The sequence below is a fragment of the Meles meles genome, chromosome 19 (assembly GCF_922984935.1).
Source record: "Meles meles chromosome 19, mMelMel3.1 paternal haplotype, whole genome shotgun sequence".
Lineage (NCBI taxonomy): Eukaryota > Metazoa > Chordata > Mammalia > Carnivora > Mustelidae > Meles > Meles meles.
In genome coordinates, this window is record NC_060084.1 from 18,997,140 (window position 1) to 19,020,194 (window position 23,055).

A 23,055-nucleotide genomic window follows, 5' to 3' on the forward strand; every position below is an offset into this window, starting at 1 on the left:
TACATCTTGCTAACTGATGTGCATTATTAACTGGGATAAGGAGATGCTCCCAGATGCAGTTCCAAGCTCTGGTGGCTGGAGGTGGGTGTGCTGCCGGGTGTGGTTTTGGGGAAGGAGCTCGGTGGAACCGCTCTTGCTGCCTGGGGTGTGCAACTGCCTCTGTTATACTGGCTTGCTTTGGAACAAAATGCCGAACCGTCTTTAGTTTTCGTGAAAGCAGAACTGTCTTCTGATTTCTTTGGGTTCGTGAAAAGAGGTACTAATGTAGGTCTTTTGTAAAAGGGAAGTGGTGTAACTCAAACTTTCAAAAAGGGGAGAATGCCTAGAGTATTACCACGTTAGGTGTTCAAGCTGCGGTGGGCACCTTTTTGCCAGGGACTCTAATAGAACATGTGTATTTACAAGTAAGATCAGCGATCCGATGCTGAGCACCTACCCTAGCCAGACTCTGGTAGACCAGAGAACTCTGAGGACGGGCAGCCAGGACCTTCGTGGGGCGTGAAGTGCTGCGGAGTGGACCCTCCCTCTAAGCGGTGGACTTGATTCTGTCCTTGTCCTGCTGGACATCTGCACCTTAGCTAAGATTGAGCCCTGGAAAGACTCACCTGGGGTATATCCCCGATCTGTCACCTAGACTAGTTTCTCTATGTCCTTGATGCTCAGCTTTTTCATGTGTGGAATGGGCACACTCACCCTTCTCTTGCAGAGCTGCTGCAAGAAAACCATGGGAAGAGATGGCCATATAAGCCCTTGACCTGTGATACCGCCTTGGATCCTTACAGCAGCCCTCTGAGGTAAAGTCTTTTATTAATTCCCATTTTACAGATGAGAAAACTGAGACTCAGAGAGTAATGTCTAGCTGAAGTCACTACTTCTATTCCCTTGCCCACTCCAAAGCGAGACCATAGCGAGGAAAGAATGAGGGCTTCACTCCACAGGCCAGTGATCATCGGGTGGTGTGTGCTTGAGTTTTGGAGAGCCTGGGATTGCATGGGGGCCCAGTAGGAGAGCGCTGCTGCTGATTAACCATGTTTGCTCTGGGCACAGGAGAGGCAAATGTTGAGTGTGTCCCATCATTTGCGTGCCTTGCCCTCAAGTCCTTCCTTCTGTTGATAGCTAAGTTTCTACAGAGGTCGCTGTTACAATTAGCAGAGCAGAAAATAGTAGTATCTGGTCCAAACTTCAAATTTCCCTCCAAAGTTTACGCGTGTCTCCATTCCCCTGCTCTATCTAAAGGTGTAGGTAACACTAAGCTGTGTAGTGAGGAGGGGTCAAAAGGATGGGGCTTTCAAGCTTCTTGAGGATCGTCTTAGTGCCTGGCACCAGCTGAGACTCTCCTCGTGGAGCATGTTAAATCTGAACATCACATCTGGTGTGATATTGCCCTTTTTCAGGGGAGCGAATTGGAATGTTCTAGATGTTATGTAGCTTACTCCAGATAGCACAGCTGGTAAGTGTCAGCACTGGGTTATACACAAACCCAGGCACTGTCTACCATATAACACTGATTCTCGGGGAGACCCAAGCCCCTCCACAGGCTCTGCCAGGCTGTATTTCCTGGCAGGCTGTGGGCAGCCTGAGAGATCCGCAGAGACAAACCCCAGCTGACTTCTCCGGCATCAGTGGATGCTACCTTCCCTGCCTCCTTCCCGCTTTGATAGAGCCTCAGTCTCTCTTGGGTCCCCAAAGCCCCTCCTCTCCCGATCTGTCCCCGGCAGCCAGCAGAAGGCAGGCACCCCCATGTCACAGGGAGCTCCATGGAACGGCCATCTGCCAGTGGCTAAGAAGAGGTTATGAAGCATCTGTTCTTGGAGCCTGGGTTCTGGGGGAATCCTGGGCTACTCTGCCCAGCTGGGGCCAGATGGAGAAGTCTCCCACGCCTCCGGCTTTCCTGAGGAGCCAGGCTGGTCCTCCTCCACCTCCCTCAGTGGCTTGAGGCGGGAAAATGGCTCACCGGCCTGGCACTTGCAGGCAGATGACCTGACTTTCCACTTGCAGTGGCTAAAGCCCTCTGGTCTCCCCCTTGCCTATTCTTGCCTCTGTCCTCTGCCTTCAGTCTTCTTACCTGTAGAACTTGGGGGAGGGGCTGTTGCTGGGGGGCAGGGATGAGCTATACTGCCTGAAAGGTGGGATAGGGTGAGGGGGGGCTGCTGTTGTGTGGGCCAGCGTGGGGTGTGCCTGGGAGGAGTTGGCCCCGCCTGCTCTGGTTAATGCCCGCGTGACTCTCAAGAAGCCAGTGGACAGTCCTGCTTCCTCCGGTGTCTGAAGCTGCCTGGTTTCCAGGCAGACCTCTGCCCTTTGCTTAGCTCTCCCCCTACACTGGCGACCCTTCCTGCTCACTCCTCCCACCTCATGAGCTCTGACTCCCAGGAGTGGGGTTTGCTTGGGCAACGCTTGGTCTTGTTTTTCCTTTTGGGAACTCCCCCCCCCCCCTTTCTCAGCTGGCAGGGGGATGGGTGTAGAAACCCAAACAGGAACAAGTTATGGCTCCTACCCTAAGTTTTCCAGGTTTTAATGGGCTTTGGTATCTTCCTTTGAACTGGGACAGATAATTTTGTGAGCTAAGAAGGGTAAACCAATTCTGTTAGATGTCTAAATTCACAGAACAGGAACTGAGGTGTTAAAAAGGAGGGTGTGTGTCCTTGTCAAGGGCCCTCCTGGGATTTCTGGTTTCATTCCTTAGAATGGTCCCATGTCAGGTGTTTTGAGGATGTCTGGAGCTCTGTGATTTCGCATCCCTACCAGAATGGGTGTGAGGGTCACTGGTCTGTGAGCTGAGGAGGCTGCCCACAAGGCGTCTGCTTCATCTTGATTCGTTTACTTGTCCAGTGTTCAGTACGCATTTACTGAGGCAGCAATTTCCAGGTTGAATCTGAAATGTATCCCAGATCGGGGGGGAAAGCCTGAATGGCAATCTAATGACACATTTTGGAAACTGCTGGGTCTCCTTGGGCAGTTTGGCCTGAGGGACTGAGTCGATGGTGGTACCTTAAAGCAATAGAGCAAAACCAAGCCAAGCCAGCTTGGAACGAAGATCTGTGTGTGGGGCAGCTCCGTGTGAGGTGCAGGGGTGTGGGCTGCCCAGGGAAGACAGGCAGCAGAGGACAGAAGGAGGAATCTGGAGGCAGGTAGGAACTGGTGGAGAGAGAGAACCATGGAAGCTGCTGGCCTAGAAGATGCAGCTGAAAGCAGGGTGAGGAGGGGAAGTCCAGGGCAGGGTTCGAGCCCCGGGAAACCCCAGTGCCCCAGGGCAGGTGTGGCAAGAATCCATCCTCCCCCACTGCCAAGGGACACCACCGATGGCTAGTCAGAGAACCAGATGACCCAAGGGGCTGGAGGAGAACCGGAGGGCTCTAGAGTCAGGGAACCCAAAGGAAGAGTCCTCAAGAAAGCTGCGGAGAGGAACAAGGAGAAGCAGAAGCTACGGACTGGATTTAGTGACACGGAAGTGGATGGAATGCGGGGTGCGGGGGGGTGCAGAAGCCAGACTGAAGTAGTCTGGGGTTGCTGACAGGGGGGACAGTGAACACTTCTCAGACATGTTCGGAGAAAAGAGAAGAAGTCAGACTGGAAACTGAGAAGAATCTGGCAGAGAGGGAGAGGCAGACGGAGGAAGGGGTGGGTCTGGACAGCCCCACGACCTGTCCAGTGGCCTGCCATTGCTAGGGACCACTTCGCCGAAGAAATCTGAGCAGATCCCCACCTATAGGTAGACATAGGCTCAGCTGCTTTTACTGAAGCCATGGGCGGTGAGGGGCCGAGCATGCCCATCCATGCCCCCCTTGCCCTCCCTGGAGCCTCCCAGCAGCCCTGAGCTCCTGGAATGCCCTGGCCTCAGACCACCCCTTCGTCTCAGAGAGAACTGGCTGCCTGAAGCTACAGAGAAAATCTGGCGGCGGAGTGAGGAGCTGCAGCTTCTCCCCCACCTACCGCCTCCAGCTCCTCATCCAGTGTTTGACTCTACATTTATTCATTCAACAAACATTTACTGAGTGCTCACTGCATGCCAGGCACCGGGCCTATAAGGGGAGGGGCGAATGAAGAGATGTGTAGGAACTGCTTCTGAACAGCCTAGAATATCCACAGGCACATCCTATTATCCTCAGGGAGTGGGTATGCAGAGGGCTGTCTTGTGCTGATGGCCTCTCTTTGTGTAGACAGGGCTTCCCAGGGCCTGGGTTGGCCCCAGAAAGCTCTGGAAAGCCCTTAACCCTGAGCAGCCCAGTTTACCCTTTACCCGCCTTTTCCATTCCCAGCGGCTCAACACGATCATCCCAGCCCTCTGTGGGGCAGGTGTCCCTGGATGGCAGCCTTCTCACCTGGCCTGGGACTCGGGCTTCCATTTCCTGATTATGCCGCAGCAGCAGTGATGACAGTAACAAGAACTTACCGAGCTTGTTCTGGCTCCCTCTGGACACCGCTCTGGGGACAGCGAATCCCACTGTCATTGTATTCCCCAGGGCATGCCTGGTGACAGTCCCTCTCAGACTGGGTATACCAGTTTCCTCTACCTGACCACGGTAGCCATCCCTTGATGTTTAAAGATTTAACAGTGGACATTTTGACTACTGGGAAGAGAGGACCCCAACTCCAAGATGTGGGACAGGTCACCAGTGGTACACATTTGAATAGACATTGGTGAATGGGAGTGAGGGATTGGCTAGAGCGAGCCTGGGAGATGGGAGATGACAAAGAGATATCAGAGGGGGCTAAGTGGGGGTCCTTGATTTCACACAGGCTCGTAGTCCTGAGTCATCAAGGAGAAGGCATGTTCTCCCAAACCGCATCAAGTGATGGTGGTTTTGGGGGGCACAGGAACATCATAAGAGAAAGCAGGTGGCTGCCATGGGGACAGGTGAAGGGGATCCCTGGGTGAGTGGGGCTGGTGGAGACTAGGGGAGTGAGCAAAAGGGGGCTGTAGCCTTGAGCCCCAGGGGTACACCCGATTAAGCCCATCACTTGGACTTATGGACATCAGGGAGCCATGAGAAGGATGTTATGGGCAAAGTCATCTCAAGGCTTCATTAGATGAAATGAATTAGTAAATGAGGGGCTTCATTGTGGGGATGCTACAGTTAGGGTTTCCTTAGGACAGTGAACTCTGACGAGGATGTTCTATGGAGCACCAGTCCCGTGAGACATTCCTTGTGGTCAGTTAAATTTGGGAAGGCCACTGGGCTTTCTCTTTTCTATGGCAGTCTCACAACACACATCACCACATTAAAGGCTCTGAGAAGTCCTGTGGTCACAAAAGCTACTTAACTTGTCTCACTCAGCATTTCCCACATTCATTTGGCCATGGAATTAAAAAAACAAAAAAGTAATCTCATTAATATCCCTCAGAGGAACCCCGCCCCACACTTTGGGAAGTGCTGATATGGAGGGACCAGTAAAGGACGGATGTCTCTTGCAAATGTCAGGGGTCTTCTGTGTTGCCCTCCCCAACCCCCTCATAGCACATCAGCCCCTCATCAGACCCGTGGAGCCCTCTGGCCAAACATCCTAGAAACATTCTCTGCAACCAGGTCTCCAAGCCCAGCCCTTGCCTGGTCCCGAGACCCGGAGGATTTAGGAAGGAGACTTACAGGGACAGGGACGTTTGAAGGACATGTAATCCTTGGAACAGAATAGCGGAGCCAGCCTGCCGACTTGATGAGTCCCAACTTAGAGTAAAGAAGGACCTGCCGGTCACCTGTAGAGACACAAACAAGTAGATGATGGGGGAATGCCCACACAGCACCCCCTGATCCCCAAGATACTCATGTCCCTTGGCTGTGCACCTCTGGGGAAAAGGTGGGGACTTTGACAGCATATGCCCAGTCTGGGTATGGGTTGGGGGGATGCTGGGGGAGCTCTGGGCTACAGAGTATGGGGGCTCTGGGGCAGAGGTGGGGTAAAAGCATGTGGGGATCTCAGTGATGGGTGGAGGGGGGAAATCTTGTCTGGGTGGACCCTTGAACAGGCATGAGAGATCCCCTGGAGTTCTCCTGTCTCTTGAACCTGTGAGAAGCCACTGCTTGAGACAACTGCAAGGGACCATGGCATTCTGATCATCTTATAACTGGAAGGACCCTTAAAGACCAGCCCAAGGCCCTCCTATCACAGAAGGGGAACAGACCTGGAAAGGGTGAGGAACAAGTTCAAGGTCCCAGAGCTGGCTTTGGAAGGGTGATTAGAGCTGCTTAACTGAAACTTTATTATTATTATTACTGCTATCCCCACACCTTTAGGGGGATGATGCTCTTTTCATTCTCATTTTATAAATAAGGAAGTTGAGGCTCAGAGAGAGGTAATGTAGCTTGTCTAAGGTCATAAAGCTTCTAGTTACAGGCTGGGACTAGACCTCAGGTCTGTTTGACTCCAAAACCCCCATTGTCAGCCAGCACTTGACTTAGAAGGAACCTAATAAAGGCCAAGAGAATGAAAATGTCTCTTTCCCCAAATCCCTGGTCCCCATGTGAGCCTGGTGTGATACTGGAAAGCTCATGCAGCAAGAGAGCACCCATGTGCAAGAGGGGAAACATTTTTAAAAAGTAACATAGTCTTCCATGCTGCTAAAGGTCTGAGTTGGTTCCGTCTCTTCTGAGCTCCAAGCGACATAAAGCTGTATGAACAGCAGGGAGATATGATTCTTATTCTCTAGGGAGTGTGGTCACTAGACTTGCAGAAACCAAACTGCACCTCTGGGGGTTGTTGAGCAGGGACCCTGAATATGGAGCTCAGTGGGCTCTTGGGGGGAAAGCTTGTAGCCAGAAGCCAAGAGGCAGAGAGCCTGGCCCCTCTAGGTGCCAGGAGGCAGCTGACCTCCCTGGTCCTGGGGATGACACTGTGGACAGAACTTCTGGGTAAGAGGCAGGTCCAGAGGTTCCCATCCTTGTCTCTCACAGAGATCCTTTTTATTATATACCTTTTCCCCCTCCTAATGGGAGCCATGTTTTGATGGAGACCATTGGCCAAATTGCACTGATTAATAAAATTTTTTTTTTTCTATTTAGTCAATGAACCAAGGACTTATCTTTGGAGAGGCTGAGCTCAGAAGTCCAGTCCCTGTGTTGGTTATCAACTCTGCCACTCCCTGGAGTGTCACTTTGGGCAAAGCAGTTCACCTCTTTGAGCTGTGGTGTCCTCATGGGGAAAGCAGGGTAAGGCCCTCCGCCAGCTTCGAGGATGAGAGGTATGTACTCCATGTTCACTCTGATGTCTGAGGGGGTGGGAGGGAGGGAGCCATTGCTGCTGCTGACCCTGGAATTCCTCTTTCCAGATGGCTCCTTCCAGCTCAGCCTTCTGGGTGTGAACCCCGGGCTGGTCTGATGCCCACTCCCAGTCCCCACAGAAACCAATAAGAGATTTGATGGGGGAAGTGAGGGTAGGATGTGATCTCTGGAGGCCTGGTAGCGAAGTCTCTCTGGTGTGGCAGGCTGCTTGGGGAGCTGTGATTTCACACCAGAAAATTCATGAAGCATCTCAGGGCTTGGGATCTACACTTTCTAAAAATACATGTGTGTACATGGGTCTGTGTTCATGTTTGCGGGTGCGCCCGTGTGCACTGCAGCCATGTATGTGTCTGGGGGGGACTTAAGTGGGCTGACAGGTCATCTCTCATGCTGCTTCCAGAGAGGTCTTTCTTAAAGGTGAAATGGATCATGTCACTTTCTTGTTGAAAACCCTTTCATAACTCCCTGGTATCTTTAGGTGAATGACCTGACTTCTACCATGACCTCCATAGCTCTGGGGCTCTGCTCACCTCTCCGGGGAATTGGCATAACATGGGTGCTTATTAAAAATATGCTGAATGTATCCCTCCTGTAGGGCCACACTGGTGCTATGTGGGGGGGGGTGCTTACCATCCCCTAAACTCCAAGTGGTTGTCCCCAAGGTCTTGCTTCTCCTAGAGGCCCCCCATATCCTCTCCTCTTTCCTCACCCTGGATCCTGTGACTCTTAGATGAAGGCTGAGGCTGTGGGGGTGGGGGGTGGGGAGGTGGGAGATGGGCTGCCGAGGGCAGGGTGCACCACATTGCATTGCACATTTTGTGGTCAGTCTGGGTGTTTGGTGGACAACGTGTAAGTTTCCCAATGGCTCAGGAGGCTGGCAAGGGACCGGGTCAGGTAGACATTTCTGTATATGGAAGCCTTCTGAGCACTCGAGCTTTCAGGTGTCACCTACACTCACCAAACACCTGCACACGCCAGGTAATGGGATCAACATTCCTGCCACAGGTCCCCTGATGTGGGTAGCATCATTTTCATTTTGCAGATAAGAAACCTGAGGCTCAGTGACTTGGCCCACCTGAGTTCACAGAGAACAGATGGAGGAAGACCTGTGCAGGGTGGGGTCCTGTCCCCCAGTTACACCAGGGGCACCCCACAGAGATCTGACACCCTTGGTGTTCTGGCTGGCCAGCTTTCTGGACCTTCCCTGGCCTTTTATACCTCCAGGCTATTCCCTCTCCCTCGAATGTCATTCCCTTCCTCTCTACCTGGCGTACTCCCATTAGCTCTCAACATTCAGCTCAAGAAACCTCTTCAGTGAAGTCCTCTGTGACTGCTGTAGATGGAACAGTCACTTTGGCTGTGCCCCACAGCACCTGGACATCCTTCCAGGACAACTCTTCTTCTAAATTGTTCTAGATTATTCGTTTCTTGTGTGGGTATGCAGGATCAGTGTGGCCTCTGGGAATTCACTGGGGGCTGGGCATTGAGGGGACATTCCAAAGTACGAGGAATCTAGAAAAATCTCCCTTGGTCTGATGTCAGCATCAGACTGCAGTGTTGAGTCTGCCTTTTAATGATGCTCAGCTTCCTGAGGAGAAGGACGCCCATGTAAGGAACTTACATGGTTCATGACATCGTGGGTGACAATGATGCTGACGTTAGCTAGGGTACCATTCCCTGCATCATGTAACCCAATCTGTACATCACACACATCTTCTTGCTGCATTCTCCCAGGATCTCTGGCTTGCATCAGTTTATTCAAATATTTACCAAGCTCCAAGAGCGTGTCACATAAAACCCTTGGAAAACAAAAGGAGGGGCTTTGGGGCGGGGTGGTCCTAAAACGGCAATCTCGCCCTCACTGTGTTTTCCTCCCCTCCCCCAGTTGTGGATTTCAATATGGGGACCTACGGGAAAACCATTTCATGGTAGCATCAGATCCTCTGCTTGGGTGGAGCTTGGGTTGGGGTCATCGAGACAAAGAAGCTGGATGGCAGGTGTCTGTGTGCGCAAGTGCCCACCCTGCTCTCCCCACATGTGACCAGAGCGGCAGTGAGGACACAGCAGGGTGGGGGTGGTGGATGGCCAGGTCTGGCACGGATGGGCTGGGATTGTGTTTTGCTGGGCGACGAGTTCCGAAGCGGGGACTGCGGGAGTGGGGGTTGGGATTGGACCCACTCTCAGGTCACGTCTCCCCCTGCCCGCCTGTCTCGGAGCCCGGCATCCGAGGCGAGGCGCGTTCCTGTCTGTGACTCATCTGCGACAGTATTGTCTGGCTAGGAATCGGAGGGCGGGCGGCGGCGGCACTCCAGGCTCTGAAGTGGCTTAATGGTGTGCGGCAAGTCCACGTCACTCCCATTCCGCCTCACGTCCCCGCTCCCAGAATACCTCGTCTGGGGCCCACTGCGACACTCAGACCTGGGCAAATGCGTATGTGGCAGAGGGGGGGCGGCGCCGCGCCCCTGGCGGGCAGAGCCTGCCTGGCGGAGCAGAGCTGGCGCAGATAGTGTGCAGAGGCGGCACGGCGCATGCGCGGCAGTCGGACCCGGGAGGGTTGTGCCGCACCGCGGTAGACGGCGGACAGCGAGGGGCCGCAGGAGTGGGCTGGCCTGTGGAGGAGGCCACGTGACGCGGTGACGCCGCTGCGGCGCCCGCTCTACCGCAGTCACGTGTCGTCAGCCCAGGGGATCGCAAAACAAACCCCCCATTTTGCAGATGTCAACACTGAGATTCAGAGAAATGAAGGGGGCTGGGTGAGACAATGAGCTCCAGACCCCACGGCTGCCCTTTGGCAGATTTTAAGCAAGGGGACCACACGGGTCTCCTTTCAGGAAGGTCTCCCTGGGCTCAGTGGAGAGGGTGGATCGGGGGTGGAAGGCAGGTGCCAGGGGAGCAGGGAGGCTGTGACAGGAGATGATGTGTCTAAATGAAGGCGACACGCAATGGAAAAAAGAGTGAGAAGTTCGATGGGGATAGAGAAGTGAAGGAAACACTGGCTATACCTGTCCTCACCAAGCTTCTTGCTAGCAGAGGAGACACACACGTAATGGTGGGGTTTGTTAGATAACAGGGAAAGACAGAGGCAGTGTGTAGGTGGAGACTGAGCATTCATTTAGGTATGGTGGCTTCAGGAGGTCTTGGTGAGAGGGTGACCTGTGAGTGAAGACTGGAGGAAGGGAGCTTTAGGAAGGGATAGATGGGTGCCTATCTCGGAAAGGAAGAGTTCAGGTAAAGGGAACAGACAAGTGTAAAGACCCCTGGGCAGGAGCATGCTGGGTAGGGCACGCTATGTATGGAATAGTGAAGAAGCAGGACAGAAAGATCAGATATAGAGGGTGAGGAAGAGGGAGCAGTTAAAGAGGGTTCCCTGTGTCTGCTTGGGTGACTGGGGGATGGTAGAGAAATGGAGAACCTTCCAGAGACGGGTGATGTGGAGACTCTAGGTATAGATAGCCCAGATAACTACTGGTTCTTTTTGTTCCTCCCACAGTAAATTCTCAGGAACTACTGGCTGAGTGAATGAATGAATGAATGAATGAATGAATCCATCTCACAGGGGTTCTATGATGCTGTGAGTGTACCTGTCATTGCCCAGAGCTAGAAAGTCAGAGATTTTGGACTTTGGTGAGACACAGTAATCTTAAAAGTGTTGTATGTACCTTATCAGGCAGGGGGCTAACTCCGGGGGCTGCAGGTAGAGGTCCCCAGGTGCCAGAAACCTTTCTTCTCTGCAGGAAGGTCTTTATGTGAGGCTGGGACCCAGCCGGTGTCTTCCCCAATTGAGAAGAACATTCCTTGGCAAGTAGCCTTCTATAGAATCAACTGCCACCTCCCTCTTCAGTGCCACCAAGGCTCAACCTCTAAGGCTTGATTTACTGTCTAACTGCATAAACCAGTCCATCTACCAACTGGCAAATAGGTCTCACCAGATGGGTACAGAAGCCTGGTTTAAGGCTCAGGAAACACCACAAAGAGGACATGGGGGGACAATCCCATCGTCCAATAAAGGACAGGCTAAGCAAATTATAATGGAATAATATATAGCCATGAAATAATATTTTAAAAGGCATTTTAATAACATAGGTAAAGACTTTCAATATAATGTTGAGGGAAAAAAAACCCAGGTTATATATATATATATATATATATAGTTTTTTTTTTTTTAAAGCAGGTTATAGAACTCTGCATACAACATGATCCTTATTCTGTAAAGGAAAAAAAAAACCTTAGAGAAAATATTCATATATAGAAAAAGATTAGAAAGGAAATGGATGAAAATATTCAGTCATTGTGCTCTGTGGGCAAGAGGGGGGTTAAGGAGGATTTTTGTCTTTTACATTTTTTATGATTTTCCAAATTTTCTACAATGAACATGCAGTACTTTTATAATCTGAAAAATCATTAAAATGAAAATTTGAAAAAAATCCTTCATGCTAACAAAGAGTAATTAAGTGAATAATTCAGTGATAGTTAACTCATTGAAAAATTTTAAAGCTAACTTAATTGCCTTTGAACATGCCATTTGTTATTGTAAAGATTTACAAAAATAACATGTCTTTGAACTTACTGATAAGGAGCTTTATTAAAATGTTAGGAAAATAATTCCATTGTTTTTAACCTTCATCAAAATTTCCCTGGCACTTGAGCAAGTCTTATTTGCCAAATTTTTGAGGGAATGGTTTCTGCCATGAACCTTAATGTTTTATTTTCAGGCAAGCTATATACTTGGCAAAAATAATAACAGTAGACCTTATGTTGGTAAAACACTTCATAATTTGCAAAGCATACTAAGTGCTGGGTACTATTCTAGGCTCTGTATATAGGCGATATCATCATGAACAAAATGAGTAAAAGTCCCTGTCTTTGGGGGAGTTTATATTGATGAGGGCAGACAATAAACAAATGAATACGATATAGAGATGTTGGGGTGATGAGTGCTATACAAGATGGAGAGAAGAGGTATAGAAAATAAAAGGGGGTGCTCTTTTAAAATCAGTTTGATTACTGTTTGAATAGTGGAGGTGTTTCTAAAAATTCTCTAGCCCATAGACAAGCGACATAGAGGTATAAAGTGATTGAAGATACTCCTGGAGGAAGCATTCCAATAACTAAGCACACATCGTCTAAGATACAATGTGCTAATTATCAATTTTATGAACTCATCAATTTATGATGAGTCATAGGGATGTTTTAAGTATTCTATACCTGGCAAAGTTAGATAGCCCTTAACCTTCCTAAGCCTCAGTGTTCTCATCTATAAAATGGGGACAATTTCAGTACCTAAAATTCAAATTTTAGGTCAGAATTCAAAGAGAAATGCTTGGAAAATTGCATGTGTTCAATGTGTTTTCATAATGCAGACATGGCAAGGCCACCTGGAGAGGTCTGTTTGACATTGCCTGATGTTTCTTATCTATCCTTCTAGACTCACAACTGTACTGGGAGTTATGTAATATTCTGACTTTCAAGAGGACATTGAGGCTCTGAGAGGCAAATCTGCCCAGAATCATATCCTATGAACCCAGGTGGTTGGATCCAAGTAGCCATGCTCTCAGCTACAGCTCTATTTGTGCTCACTTGCCAAAGGGGCTCCTTCGTGGCCTCAGTTTCTACTTTTAGGAGGCTGAGACCAAATTGAGATCTTCCTGGCCCTTACTCTGTGCTCTGAGTACTTCCAAGCCAAAAGGCTTCAGGTAAAAGGCCAGAATGTGTCTGATTATTACCAAAGACTGAAGGTAATGCCAATATCCCCATCATATTCCCTGTGGGCTTTGTCCCAGAAACTTATATGGACCAGGAGACATAAACCTCCTAATTAGTTCCTGATTAACTCCTTTGGGAAGAAGAGTGAGGATTATGGAAGATGTGACATCCTGGTGGGTGAATGGGAGGGGGGAGTACAGATGAAGAGGAGAAAGGGGGTCTTTGTGTAGAAGGAGCCCTGAGGAGGCAGCCCACTCTGCCTGCCTCCCCAGACCCCCATCAGGGAACATGTAGACAGACTCACCCCTCCCCTGCCCTGTTCTGGGCAGCTGTGCCACAGGTGGCCAGGGCTAGAATGGATGTCCACAAAATGGATCTCTGTTTTCTTCCCGAAAGTGCTCCTGCCACCTACACCCTCCCAGAGAGTTCAGCACCCTCCCCTAGGTGCTGGGTCTCGCCTGCTCTGCTCTGAGTCTGAGGCCCCCACTGCACAGACAGGCAGATCTCTTCCTGGGAACCTTCCAGCTCTGAGAGGTTCTAACCTCTTGGTCAGCTACTGGCTCCATTTCCTCCCAAGGTTCATCATTTCTGGTGCCTCCCGGCTTAGGGACCTGGATGAACACACCATGGTCAGCATGAAAACAGGGTTGGAACCCTCCAGATCTCCTCCTGTCTCCTCGTCCTGGTGGTAGCTCCCCCTGCTGCTTTCTGCTGCCTGTTGAAGCCATCGCAACTGGAACGTCCAAGCCACCTGATAGGCTATGGCTCCTCAGGGAAAGCAGTCCTCCCCTCCCCCACCCCACCCCCAAACTGCGGAGTGGCGACAGGTCTGCAGAATTCTCTTGCATAGATTGTGAGAAATGCGTAAGAAGCCCTCCACCAGGGCAACAGACATCAGCCAAGGGCAAAAGGAAAAGTCAGTCAGATACAGCCTTTTCCATCCTGGATGGATGTGGTGTGGTAGGGAGGAAAGCTGGCCCAGGCAGTAGAAAGCCTGGAGAGGAGGGGATGTCTGAGAAAGAGCAGACCCTAAGTTTTGAATCACAATTAGACGTCATTAAGGCCTTGGTGGATTCAGAGGCTGCCTTGAAGGGGGCTTGGTGAGGGTCATGTCCCCACCTCCTCAGGGGAACTCACTCTGCCTCCGCATCTACTGATGCTGGAAACTTCATGAAATGACACCTGTAGCCAACCTGAATTGAATCCTGGCTGTGTGCCAAGCACCATGGTAGCACGCCCCCCCCCCCACCAGCATCATTTCGTTTAATCCTTTCAACACACGTTCCCTGTGTTTCAGATGGGGAAACTAAGGCTCAAGAGAGGTTAAGCGTCTTGTCTAAGGTCACCACAGCTAAGAAGTCAATCAAGCCCATCCTGCGGTACCAAAGCCCTTAAACATTCTCTCAACAGAATCTTGCCTACTTGTCAGTGGAGGAAATTGAGGCATGGGGAGGTGAAGTCAGAGTGTTTGAGGAGGGAGACTTGACGGGCATCCTCAAGACAGGTGCCGGTGGGATTGTGTGGATCAAGACCAAGGATCAAACTCCTGGAGCCCCTGCCTCTCACACCTGTCACTTGTACCTTCGCCTTCCCTGCCACCCCCACTGACACTGGTGTGGGATCAAGAGGGCAGCTTTGGGTCTTCTGCGCATCAGCCTCCATACCGCGGAGCCGATGGAGGGGGGAGGGGGGAGGGGGAGGAAGGGCTGCGCGAGTCAGCCGGGGGTGGGGTGGGCTCTACTGAGCCTCTGAGGGCGCCTGGGGAGAGGCGGCTATGCCGCTTGGCACTACGCAGCCAGCCAGAGCAGCGGCCTCGGACCCGGCCTCGGGTCCCCCAGACCACGCAAGGGAAAGTCTGCCCCAAAGCGAGAGAAGGTGCGGCGGGGACGCCCCCTCTCCCACCTTTCGTGCGGAGATAAGCCAGCTCCGCAGGCATCGAAGCCGGGGTACGGCGCGTGTGACCCGCCCGTCGGAGGGTCAAACTTCCTGGCTCAAGGGTGGGGGTGGGTTGTTCCTTAGAACTCCACAAAGCCAGGAGCCCCCTCCCTCTTCCACCCGGGCAGAAAGTGCGTCTTAGTTTCCCCTTCTTAGGTGGGTTGTTCAGGGGTCCCGAAACCGAGGGCGCGGGACCGGGAAGGCTGCCTTATGCCCCCCACACGGGGTGGACGCTCTGGGAGACCTGCCCTTCCCCGTGGCCCGAAGGCGTGCTCATGGGCAGCCTTGGTCCGGCCGGGGGTGCGGGGGTCGGGGGCGGGAGTCTGGGGATCCCGTTCGGAGCGCGCTGCGGCTCGGCTTCGGACCGCCCGTCGGCCCTCCCGGCGCGCCAAGGCTAGGCGCGGAGCGCCCCGGGTGTGTGCGTGCGCCGGGGCCGCCGCAGACCTCGGGGGAGGGGGCCGGGACCCCCTTCCCGCCCCTCCCCAGCACCGCCCCCGGCCCAACGCCCCTTACTCGGCTTAGCCGCCTCGCTCCGCTCCGCGAGCCGCAGTGCCGGCTCCAGCTTCGGCTCCAGCTCGGGTTCCCGCTCTGGCTCCGGCTCCGGCTCCAGGTCTGGCTCCGGCTCCGGCTCTGGCTCCCGCTCCCACTCGCGCTTCTGCTCCTGCTCTGGTTCCCGCTCGGATGCCTCTGCGCTCTGGCTCGGGCTCGAGCTCGGGCTCGGGCTCGGGCTCGGGCTCGAGCTCGGGCGTCGCGGGGGGCGCGCCGCTCCGCCTCGGCCTGCTCGGCGCGCAGGGGCGGGGCGGGGCGGGCGAGGCGGGGCCGGGCCGAGCGGACTTGCTGCCCGCGATCCCCAGTAGAGGCGGCGGCGGCTTCTCAGCCCCAGTCCCAGCCCTGCCCTGCCGCAGCCCCGCCCGCCTGCCCGTCGGCCCTGCGCCTCCGCCCAAGCCACAGCCGTCCGCTCCCCGGCCCCCTAGGCGGCGCGCCTCCCCGGCTTCAGCAGCGCTGTGTGGCGGCTTCGAGGCTTCAGCAGCTCTGGGCCGCCGCCGGGGTCATCCCTGAGATGGGGGGACGCAGGAGGGGAAGGGTCGAGCCGCGCCCCTCTGCGCCCAGCCAGCCCGACACCCGCACAACAACAGGCGCGGCGGGGAGGCCCCGAGATGTGGGGTGCCCAGCGCGCCAGACGGACAGGCATGTGTAGAGAATGACGTACAGACTGGCGGGAGCAGAGAGGGACAGACACACAGACACGTCCAGAGAAGGGTAGACAACGATATGTGCAGGGAAGGACAGCCAGGCAGTTTGGTCAGAGGCAAAACTGGGCACTTGGGAGGGTGGGGAACCCTGTCGTGGTCACTGGGAGGGGCAGCCTAGGCTGGCAGGGCCTCCGCTCCCAGTTGCCCCCAGGTAAGTTCTGGGGCATGTTGGGATGTCAGCTAGGCCCGGCTGAAGCCTTCCTCTCCTGACCTGTCAGGAGTCCTGACCCGTTTCCTTCACCCCTTGCTGCACCCCGTGCCCTCTGTACCCTCTCCCCTGCAAACCCCAGGCACAGAGCTTGACCGCGGCAGATGGACCTGCCCTACACCCTGCTTTGGGGCCTTGGACAAGTCCAGCTCATTCCGCAGGCTTCCCTGACTTCATTACCACAGAGCTCCTGTTTCTTGACTCCCTGCTGCCTTGTGGTGCTCTCCACTTATTTTTGTCTTCTCTACTTGACTGGGAAGGAAACCCTTGGGGTCCTACACTGAGCCTGCTCTCTAAATTTGATGAATGAATTGATGATATACTTCACTGATGACTCTTTCCTAACTCCCACTTGTTTGGTGGAGGCTAGAAGTGGGTCTCCAAAAGAAAACAAAGAGCTATACATGTTTATGATGAACTTGGAGAAGTGGAGGAGCCGGGCATGGGATGGCTCCAAAGAGAAGTAAGCCTCACTCTGGGTACTGTGCGAAGGGGGGGACAGAGTAGCTCTGGGGGAGAAGACAAACCCCACTCCCAGTTCTGCCACTCATTGCATCTTGGGTATCCCTAGGGGGTGGGGGGTGGGGTGCAGAGACACCTCTATGATCCAGGGCTTTGAAATGTGAGGACAATTCCCAGCATTCTTTGGTAATTGTTCGTTCTGAGCTCTGCCTACTCTCTGCCGCCCCCAACCCCCCAAAAGTGGAGGGTGGGACCTGGGCTGGAGATTCCAGCTCCATTTGGGGCTATTATGGGGACATATGTGCTATGGCGGGGGGGGGGGGGGACTGGGACCAGAATAAAGGGAAACATCTTTGAGAGTCCTAAGAAAGGGGAACTGAGAGTCCCTTTGTCTAATGGTATGAGTTTATTTTATGGATGAACAAATAAAGGACTGGAGAAAGGAGGGGACAGGCCAGGGCCGGAGAGCTAGGATTGGAGGATCTAGGATTCCCAGGCCAGGGCTGTGCCCCCTGCAGAACACCAGTAAAGGTGACCTTGACTTCCCTGAGCAGACACCTTCTACGTGATCCTTGCAGGATGACTATTCTGGTTGTTAGTGGTTATACCTGTAAGCTGTCTGATTTGTCAAGACTCTGTGTATATGTTTTGTGGGATAGCACTTTGAGAACTTGTGGAAGGCTCTAACCCTTAAGAGTTCATCTAGGGAAATGAACTCCACCATTCCTTGGAACATTAGTGGTCTGACAAATTTGGCTGGTTCTTCACACTGGAACTCAGAACTGATTTCTACTGGGCCTAGAGGTGTTGAGTCTAGCTTTGGGGAGTTGAACTGTGCCCATTTACCTATCTATCTGTCCATCCACAAATACATGTTAGTGTGGGGCACTTGCGAAACATCAGAAGGCAAAAGAAGGACATAGAAAGTGGTCACTGTTACTATTGAGGTTTCTTATTCTTTCCTTGTCATTGTAGAACTCTACAGGTGTCCTTAAGTGGGCTTGCTCAATGTCTTTCCTATCCAGCATCACACTCTTAATGGCTGCCTAGCATTGCATCAGATGGTTGGACTCTACCTTATTTAGCTAATCCTCTATCGCTGGGTACTTTGCTTGTTTTTAGTTTTTCACATGTCGAGACAACACAGCGATGAACATTCTCGTGGGTAAGTTTGAGCATGTCTGTGATTATTCTTTATTTCAATGGTTATATCCATAGATTCTTGAGGCTTTCCTTTAGATGGGGTCAGATTTGCAGGAGGGGCATCTCCTGGGCACCAAGGAAGCACAGTGGTGTTTAGGGGCTGTTTGACCAAGAGCAGGGTGGAGGCAGGGTAAGGAGGCTGGAGGAGGAAACTTCCAGAGGCCACGCAGTGATAGTGAGGTAGCCTGAGAGTCCTTAAGTGCCAGGCCACAGGGATTTGCCCTAGAGTGTGTTCTGTATTACTGCTGTCATTCATAGGGTATGGTCAACTTACCAATTCTATTGTTAGGGAGAATCTTCTGATACTGGGGGGAGAAGGGGAGAGGTAAAGTCCATCAGAGTGGTCTGGCTTCTGGGTGGCTATTTGTCTGAAAATCCATTAGACCTTTCGGGAAGCTTACCTGTTCCTAGTATATCCCTTATGCAGAATTATGTCAAATTACATTTTATGTCGAATTATGCCTTGAGTTACATGTCGAATTATGCCTTGAGTTACATTACAAAGGGCCCTGCTCCCCAGATTGCCTTGGCTTCTGGGGTGGAAAGCACACATGGTTCTAAAAAAGGAAGGAGGGAAGGGAGGGAAACCTATGCCATCAGCTTTTCAAAGCCTTTTCCTCTTTCCCTCTTATTCTTGTCAAGGTTTCCTCTTGATTGTGTCTTGGTGGTGGTAGGAAAGATGAAGGAAGGGGCCTGGGTCCCTGCTCCCTGAGGGGCGGGGGCTGGGAGCAGGGCTTTTCTAGGGCCCAGGAGCTGGCAAGCTCTGGTGCAGGTGCTGCGGTGCAGCGCTCTCTCCTGGAGCTGCTCTCTGCTGAGACCTTGGAGGAGTCTGCATTGTTGCCGCACTTCACAGATGAGGAAACTGAGGCGTTCTGAATTCAAGTGACTTTTCAGAGTTCCACAACTCATTAAGCCAAACCCAGTAAGATGCTGGAGCAGTTTAAAAATGGCCAAAAAAGATTACCAGGTATCTTTTATTATTTTTTATCTTAATTTTTTTTAACCAGGTATCTTTTAAATTAAATATTAGGCGTTACCTCACCTGTGGTTATCTGTTTCTGTGGGAATTTGTGTCTTTCGTGGTCTGAAGTATGTTCCTGTTTCATCATTGGAAGAAAACTGATTGAAATGCAGAATATTTCTGGCTGCTGAGAGGCACATGAAGATTTTCAGGTGGGGCCAGTTGTGGGCTCAGTTGATACCTTTGGGGTGGCCTGAAAGCTATGCATGTGGCCGTCTTTGGATTCATCTTTGAATTGTAGTATAACGTCTTATTGGTTCCCTCACTGATTAATGTGTTCAAGTCTTTGATGAGTGTTCATTTATGTTTGTATAACAGTCATGATTTTATCCTTTGAAAATGTAACCTTTATCTGTAGTGAGCTTGGAATTGTATCCAGATGGGTCTTACACCAGTGCTTTGTCCTTAATTGGAGGCACCAGGGCCTTGGGCCGTCAGAAGAGAGGGAAATCAGTGTAGGCTGCGTCAATCCTAGGGAGCTTTCTGGAAAAGGGACTTTCAAAGCGGGAAAAGGATTTATAGAGGAAGGTTTTCCAGGGTGGAGGGCAGGGGCTGGGATCAGAAAGGAGTAAGAAGTCTGCTCTCTGGGTCTGTAAGCTCTTCTGGGGATTTAATAAGGCTTGACCACCCTTTCTCCTGGCTGGAAGGGCTAGGGTAGGCTGTCCCTCTCTGTCTCGCCTTAGGAAGAAAGTCATCCTTCTGGGCCCCTGAGAGAGGTCTCGAGGTGCTGAAGTATAAAAGGCAGCTCCCCTTCTGGGCTGCCTCCTCCTCATTCTGGGCCTTCTTGAAGATTTGTCTTCAAGGTAGAGCTTACTTCAGGGTAAACTGGCTGAGGGTAAACTGTATGCAGGGTCTGCATACAGACCTTTGTGCTGCAGCTCGCAGCCCCGTCACGACGTGCCTTCTCGGAGACCAGCCCCTCTGTTAGCCACACTGCGTGTATGATTTCATTTCATTCCAATGTTCTGTAGGGGGGAAAATATCTTCTTATTTTTCAAGCACAGCAAAGAGGTTTATGGAAGTCAAGTAACTTGCTCAATGTCACATAACTCATTATGGGTAGAACTCAGATTTGCTCCGTAGCCTGCCTGTCCCCAAACAAGTACAGCCAAAATAATCACGGTCTCTCCTTTGTAGGGCTCGCTGCCTAGAGATGGTGACCGACATGAACCACTCAGTCCCAGAGACAGATGTAAAGTTGCAGTGATGAGACAGGCCACAAGGAACCATGAGAGAGTGTTACAGGAGGTAAGACCTTGTGAGGGTGTGGGATGAGGCAGGAGAAATGGGCAGAGGTCAGGATTGCTTTTGATCCTAAGAGTAATGGAAGGCATTCAAATGACTTAAATAATACTGAAGGAGTGGTGGTGGCAAAACCAGACCTCATTTTGAAATACCAGCTTTATTGGCAGTGGGGAGATTGTTGCAAGGGAGGGGGTCAAGACAGAATGGAGGCGGGAAGGCTGGAGACATGGTGATCACCCTGACCCAGGAGAGAAGTGACAGTGGCCCTGGAGATGGAGGGAGATGGACCAGGTGGCAAGAGTTGCCAGAGGTAAAGTCAACAGGACTTGGTGATGTCTTGAGTATAGGGCTTGAGGGAGTGGATAGAGTCAAGGATCATCCCTGGATTTCTAGTTGTGCAGCTGGATGGTGGTGTTGCCAGTCACTGAGGAGCAGAATACTGGAAGTTTGGGGAAGACGAATATGCATTTGATTTTATATATGTTTATTTCAAGAGTTGTTGGCAGGCAGCAGAACTCTGAGAGGAGACTAGGTCACAAAGACAACCTAAGGACTAAACCCTAGGCTTAGACATGCAGGCTTGAAATTGATTGACACATCCATCCCTTTGCCTATTCATGTATCCATCTTCTTCCCATGAATTCATGTGTCCTTTCTCCCACCCTCTTATCATCTATCCATTTATCCACTCATTCATTCACCTGTCCTCTCACTTATCCACCTATCCCTGCTCCTACCTTCCTGACCACCCATCTCCATCATCCATCCAACCTTCCTCTCATCTATCCACCTCTCTATCTTCCCACCTACCTGTTCTCCTACCTTTCTGTCCATCCATCCACCATCTCATTTTCCTCTGATCTATCCACCTCGCTGTCCTCTCACACATCCATTTCTTTTTCCTCCTATCCATTTAGCCATCCATATACTCACATCTATCCACCCACTCACCCAGCTATCTTCCCCATCCACATCTGAACACCCATACATCCCATACGTACTTACTGGTGCCTACTACAGGCCTAGCACTCTGCTGTATACTGGTAGGAAAAAAGAATGATGTAGAAAAACCAAGTCCTGGCTCTTAAGGAGCCCATCTGTTAGGAGAGGCAGATGTATAAACCAATGGTCACAGAACAGTATATTTTCTGTGCTAGAAGTGCACAAAGGAAGGACCCTTAACCCAATCTGAGGAGGTTTGAATTGGCTGTTTTGAGGTTGTGCTCCTTGAATTGAGTTTAAAGTTCACTTAAACTCTCAAGCTTAAGTTTAAGTTTAAGTTCAAGTTTAAGTTCACTTAAACTCCAAGCAACTTGGAATATTGGGAGCGAAGTTGAGTGTGAGTGAGGGAAGACAGTGTGTTATGAGCGAAGACAGAAAATGACAGGTCCACAGTGTTTTCTAACACCAGTACCCAATTCTCCAACTCCCCAGATACCAACTCGGTGTCCAAAAATTAGCTCAATTCTGATACTAACTACCTGACGATTTCATAGCCACTTACGGGCTTGATACCACAAGACTGCTCACGACTCTTGATCCCAATCACAAAGCTACAATTCTGTCTCTAAATAGAGGTTTAGATTTGCTAAACCTGAGCAAAACCTTGATTGCTTCCTTGGATTCAATAATTTCACAGAACTCAGGGAGACATTTTATGTTTATCAGTTCATTACAAAGCATACAACTTAGGAACAGCTGGATGGAAGAGATGCAAGCTTTCGGGGGGTTAGTGTGTAGTGTTTCTGTGACTTCTCTGGGATCATCACCCTCCCAACACTTTGACATATTCACCTACCAGGAAGCTCATCAATCTCATTGTTCAAGAATTTTTATTTATTTTTTATTTTTTAAAGATAATTTATTTATTTATTTGACAGACAGATCACCAGCAGGCAGAGAGGCAGGCAGAGAAAGAAGGAGGCGAAGCAGGCTCCCTGCTGAGCAGAGAGTTCAACGCGGAGCTCCATCCCAGGACCCTGATACAATGACCCGAGGCGAAGGCAGAGGCTTAACCCACTGAGCCACCCAGGTGACCCTGTTTAAGAGGTTTTTTTTTTTTTTTTCATTTTATTTATTTTTTTCAGCGTAACAGTATTCATTGTTTTTGCACAACACCCAGTGCTCCATGCAAAACGTGCCCTCCCTATTACCCACCACCTGTTCCCCCAACCTCCCACCCCTGACCCTTCAAAACCCTCAGGTTGTTTTTCAGAGTCCATAGTCTCTTATGGTTCGCCTCCCCTCCCCAGTGTCCATAGCCCCCTCCCCGTGTTTAAGAGTTTTTAATATGGCTTAATTTCCACCCCTTCCTCCTCCCCTGCACCCCCTTGCTCGGTTCCTTTTCCTGTAGCTCTCTGGGTGGAGCTGGAAGTTCCACCACTTGGTCTTTCTGATGACCATACCCATTCTGAGGCTATGTAAGGGCCCCATCTGAAATCACCTACTCAGCATAAACTTAGGTGTGATCAAAAGGGTTCTTAATGAATAACAAAAGAGTCTCCTACCACTAGAAAATTCCAAGATTCTTAAGAGCTCTGCACAAAACCCACAATAACAAAAGATGCTCTTAGCAACCTTAACACCCTTCAGATTACATGGCTTTTAGGAGCTTTGTGCGAGGAACTTGGCCAAAGACCAAATCTATTTCTCACCGTACCACAGCAGGTCATAAAGGCCTTGTCGGGGGCCACATGAGGGTTTTATGGAGGGGATGACCTGATCGGTTTGGTGTTTCAGAAGATCTCTCTGGCTACCTTGCAGAAGATGGGATAGAGTAAGTGTGTGCAGAGGGGATCAGATGGTCCAATC

General features: G+C 51.2%; 1 protein-coding gene across 1 annotated transcript in view; it reads right to left on the bottom strand.

Annotated features, from left to right (window-relative positions):
* The window catches only part of LOC123930470 (protein BEAN1-like), a 36,390-nt gene extending 20,864 nt beyond the window's left edge, over window positions 1-15,526 (bottom strand). The window contains exons 1-2 of the mRNA XM_045986706.1: window positions 15,366-15,526; window positions 5,586-5,692 (exon numbers count right to left, since the gene is read on the bottom strand). Coding sequence (XP_045842662.1) covers window positions 5,586-5,610 — 25 coding nt within the window. The 5' untranslated portion in view covers window positions 5,611-5,692; window positions 15,366-15,526. The remainder of the gene's footprint in view (window positions 1-5,585; window positions 5,693-15,365) is intronic.
* Between the last annotated feature and the right edge of the window lie 7,529 nt (window positions 15,527-23,055).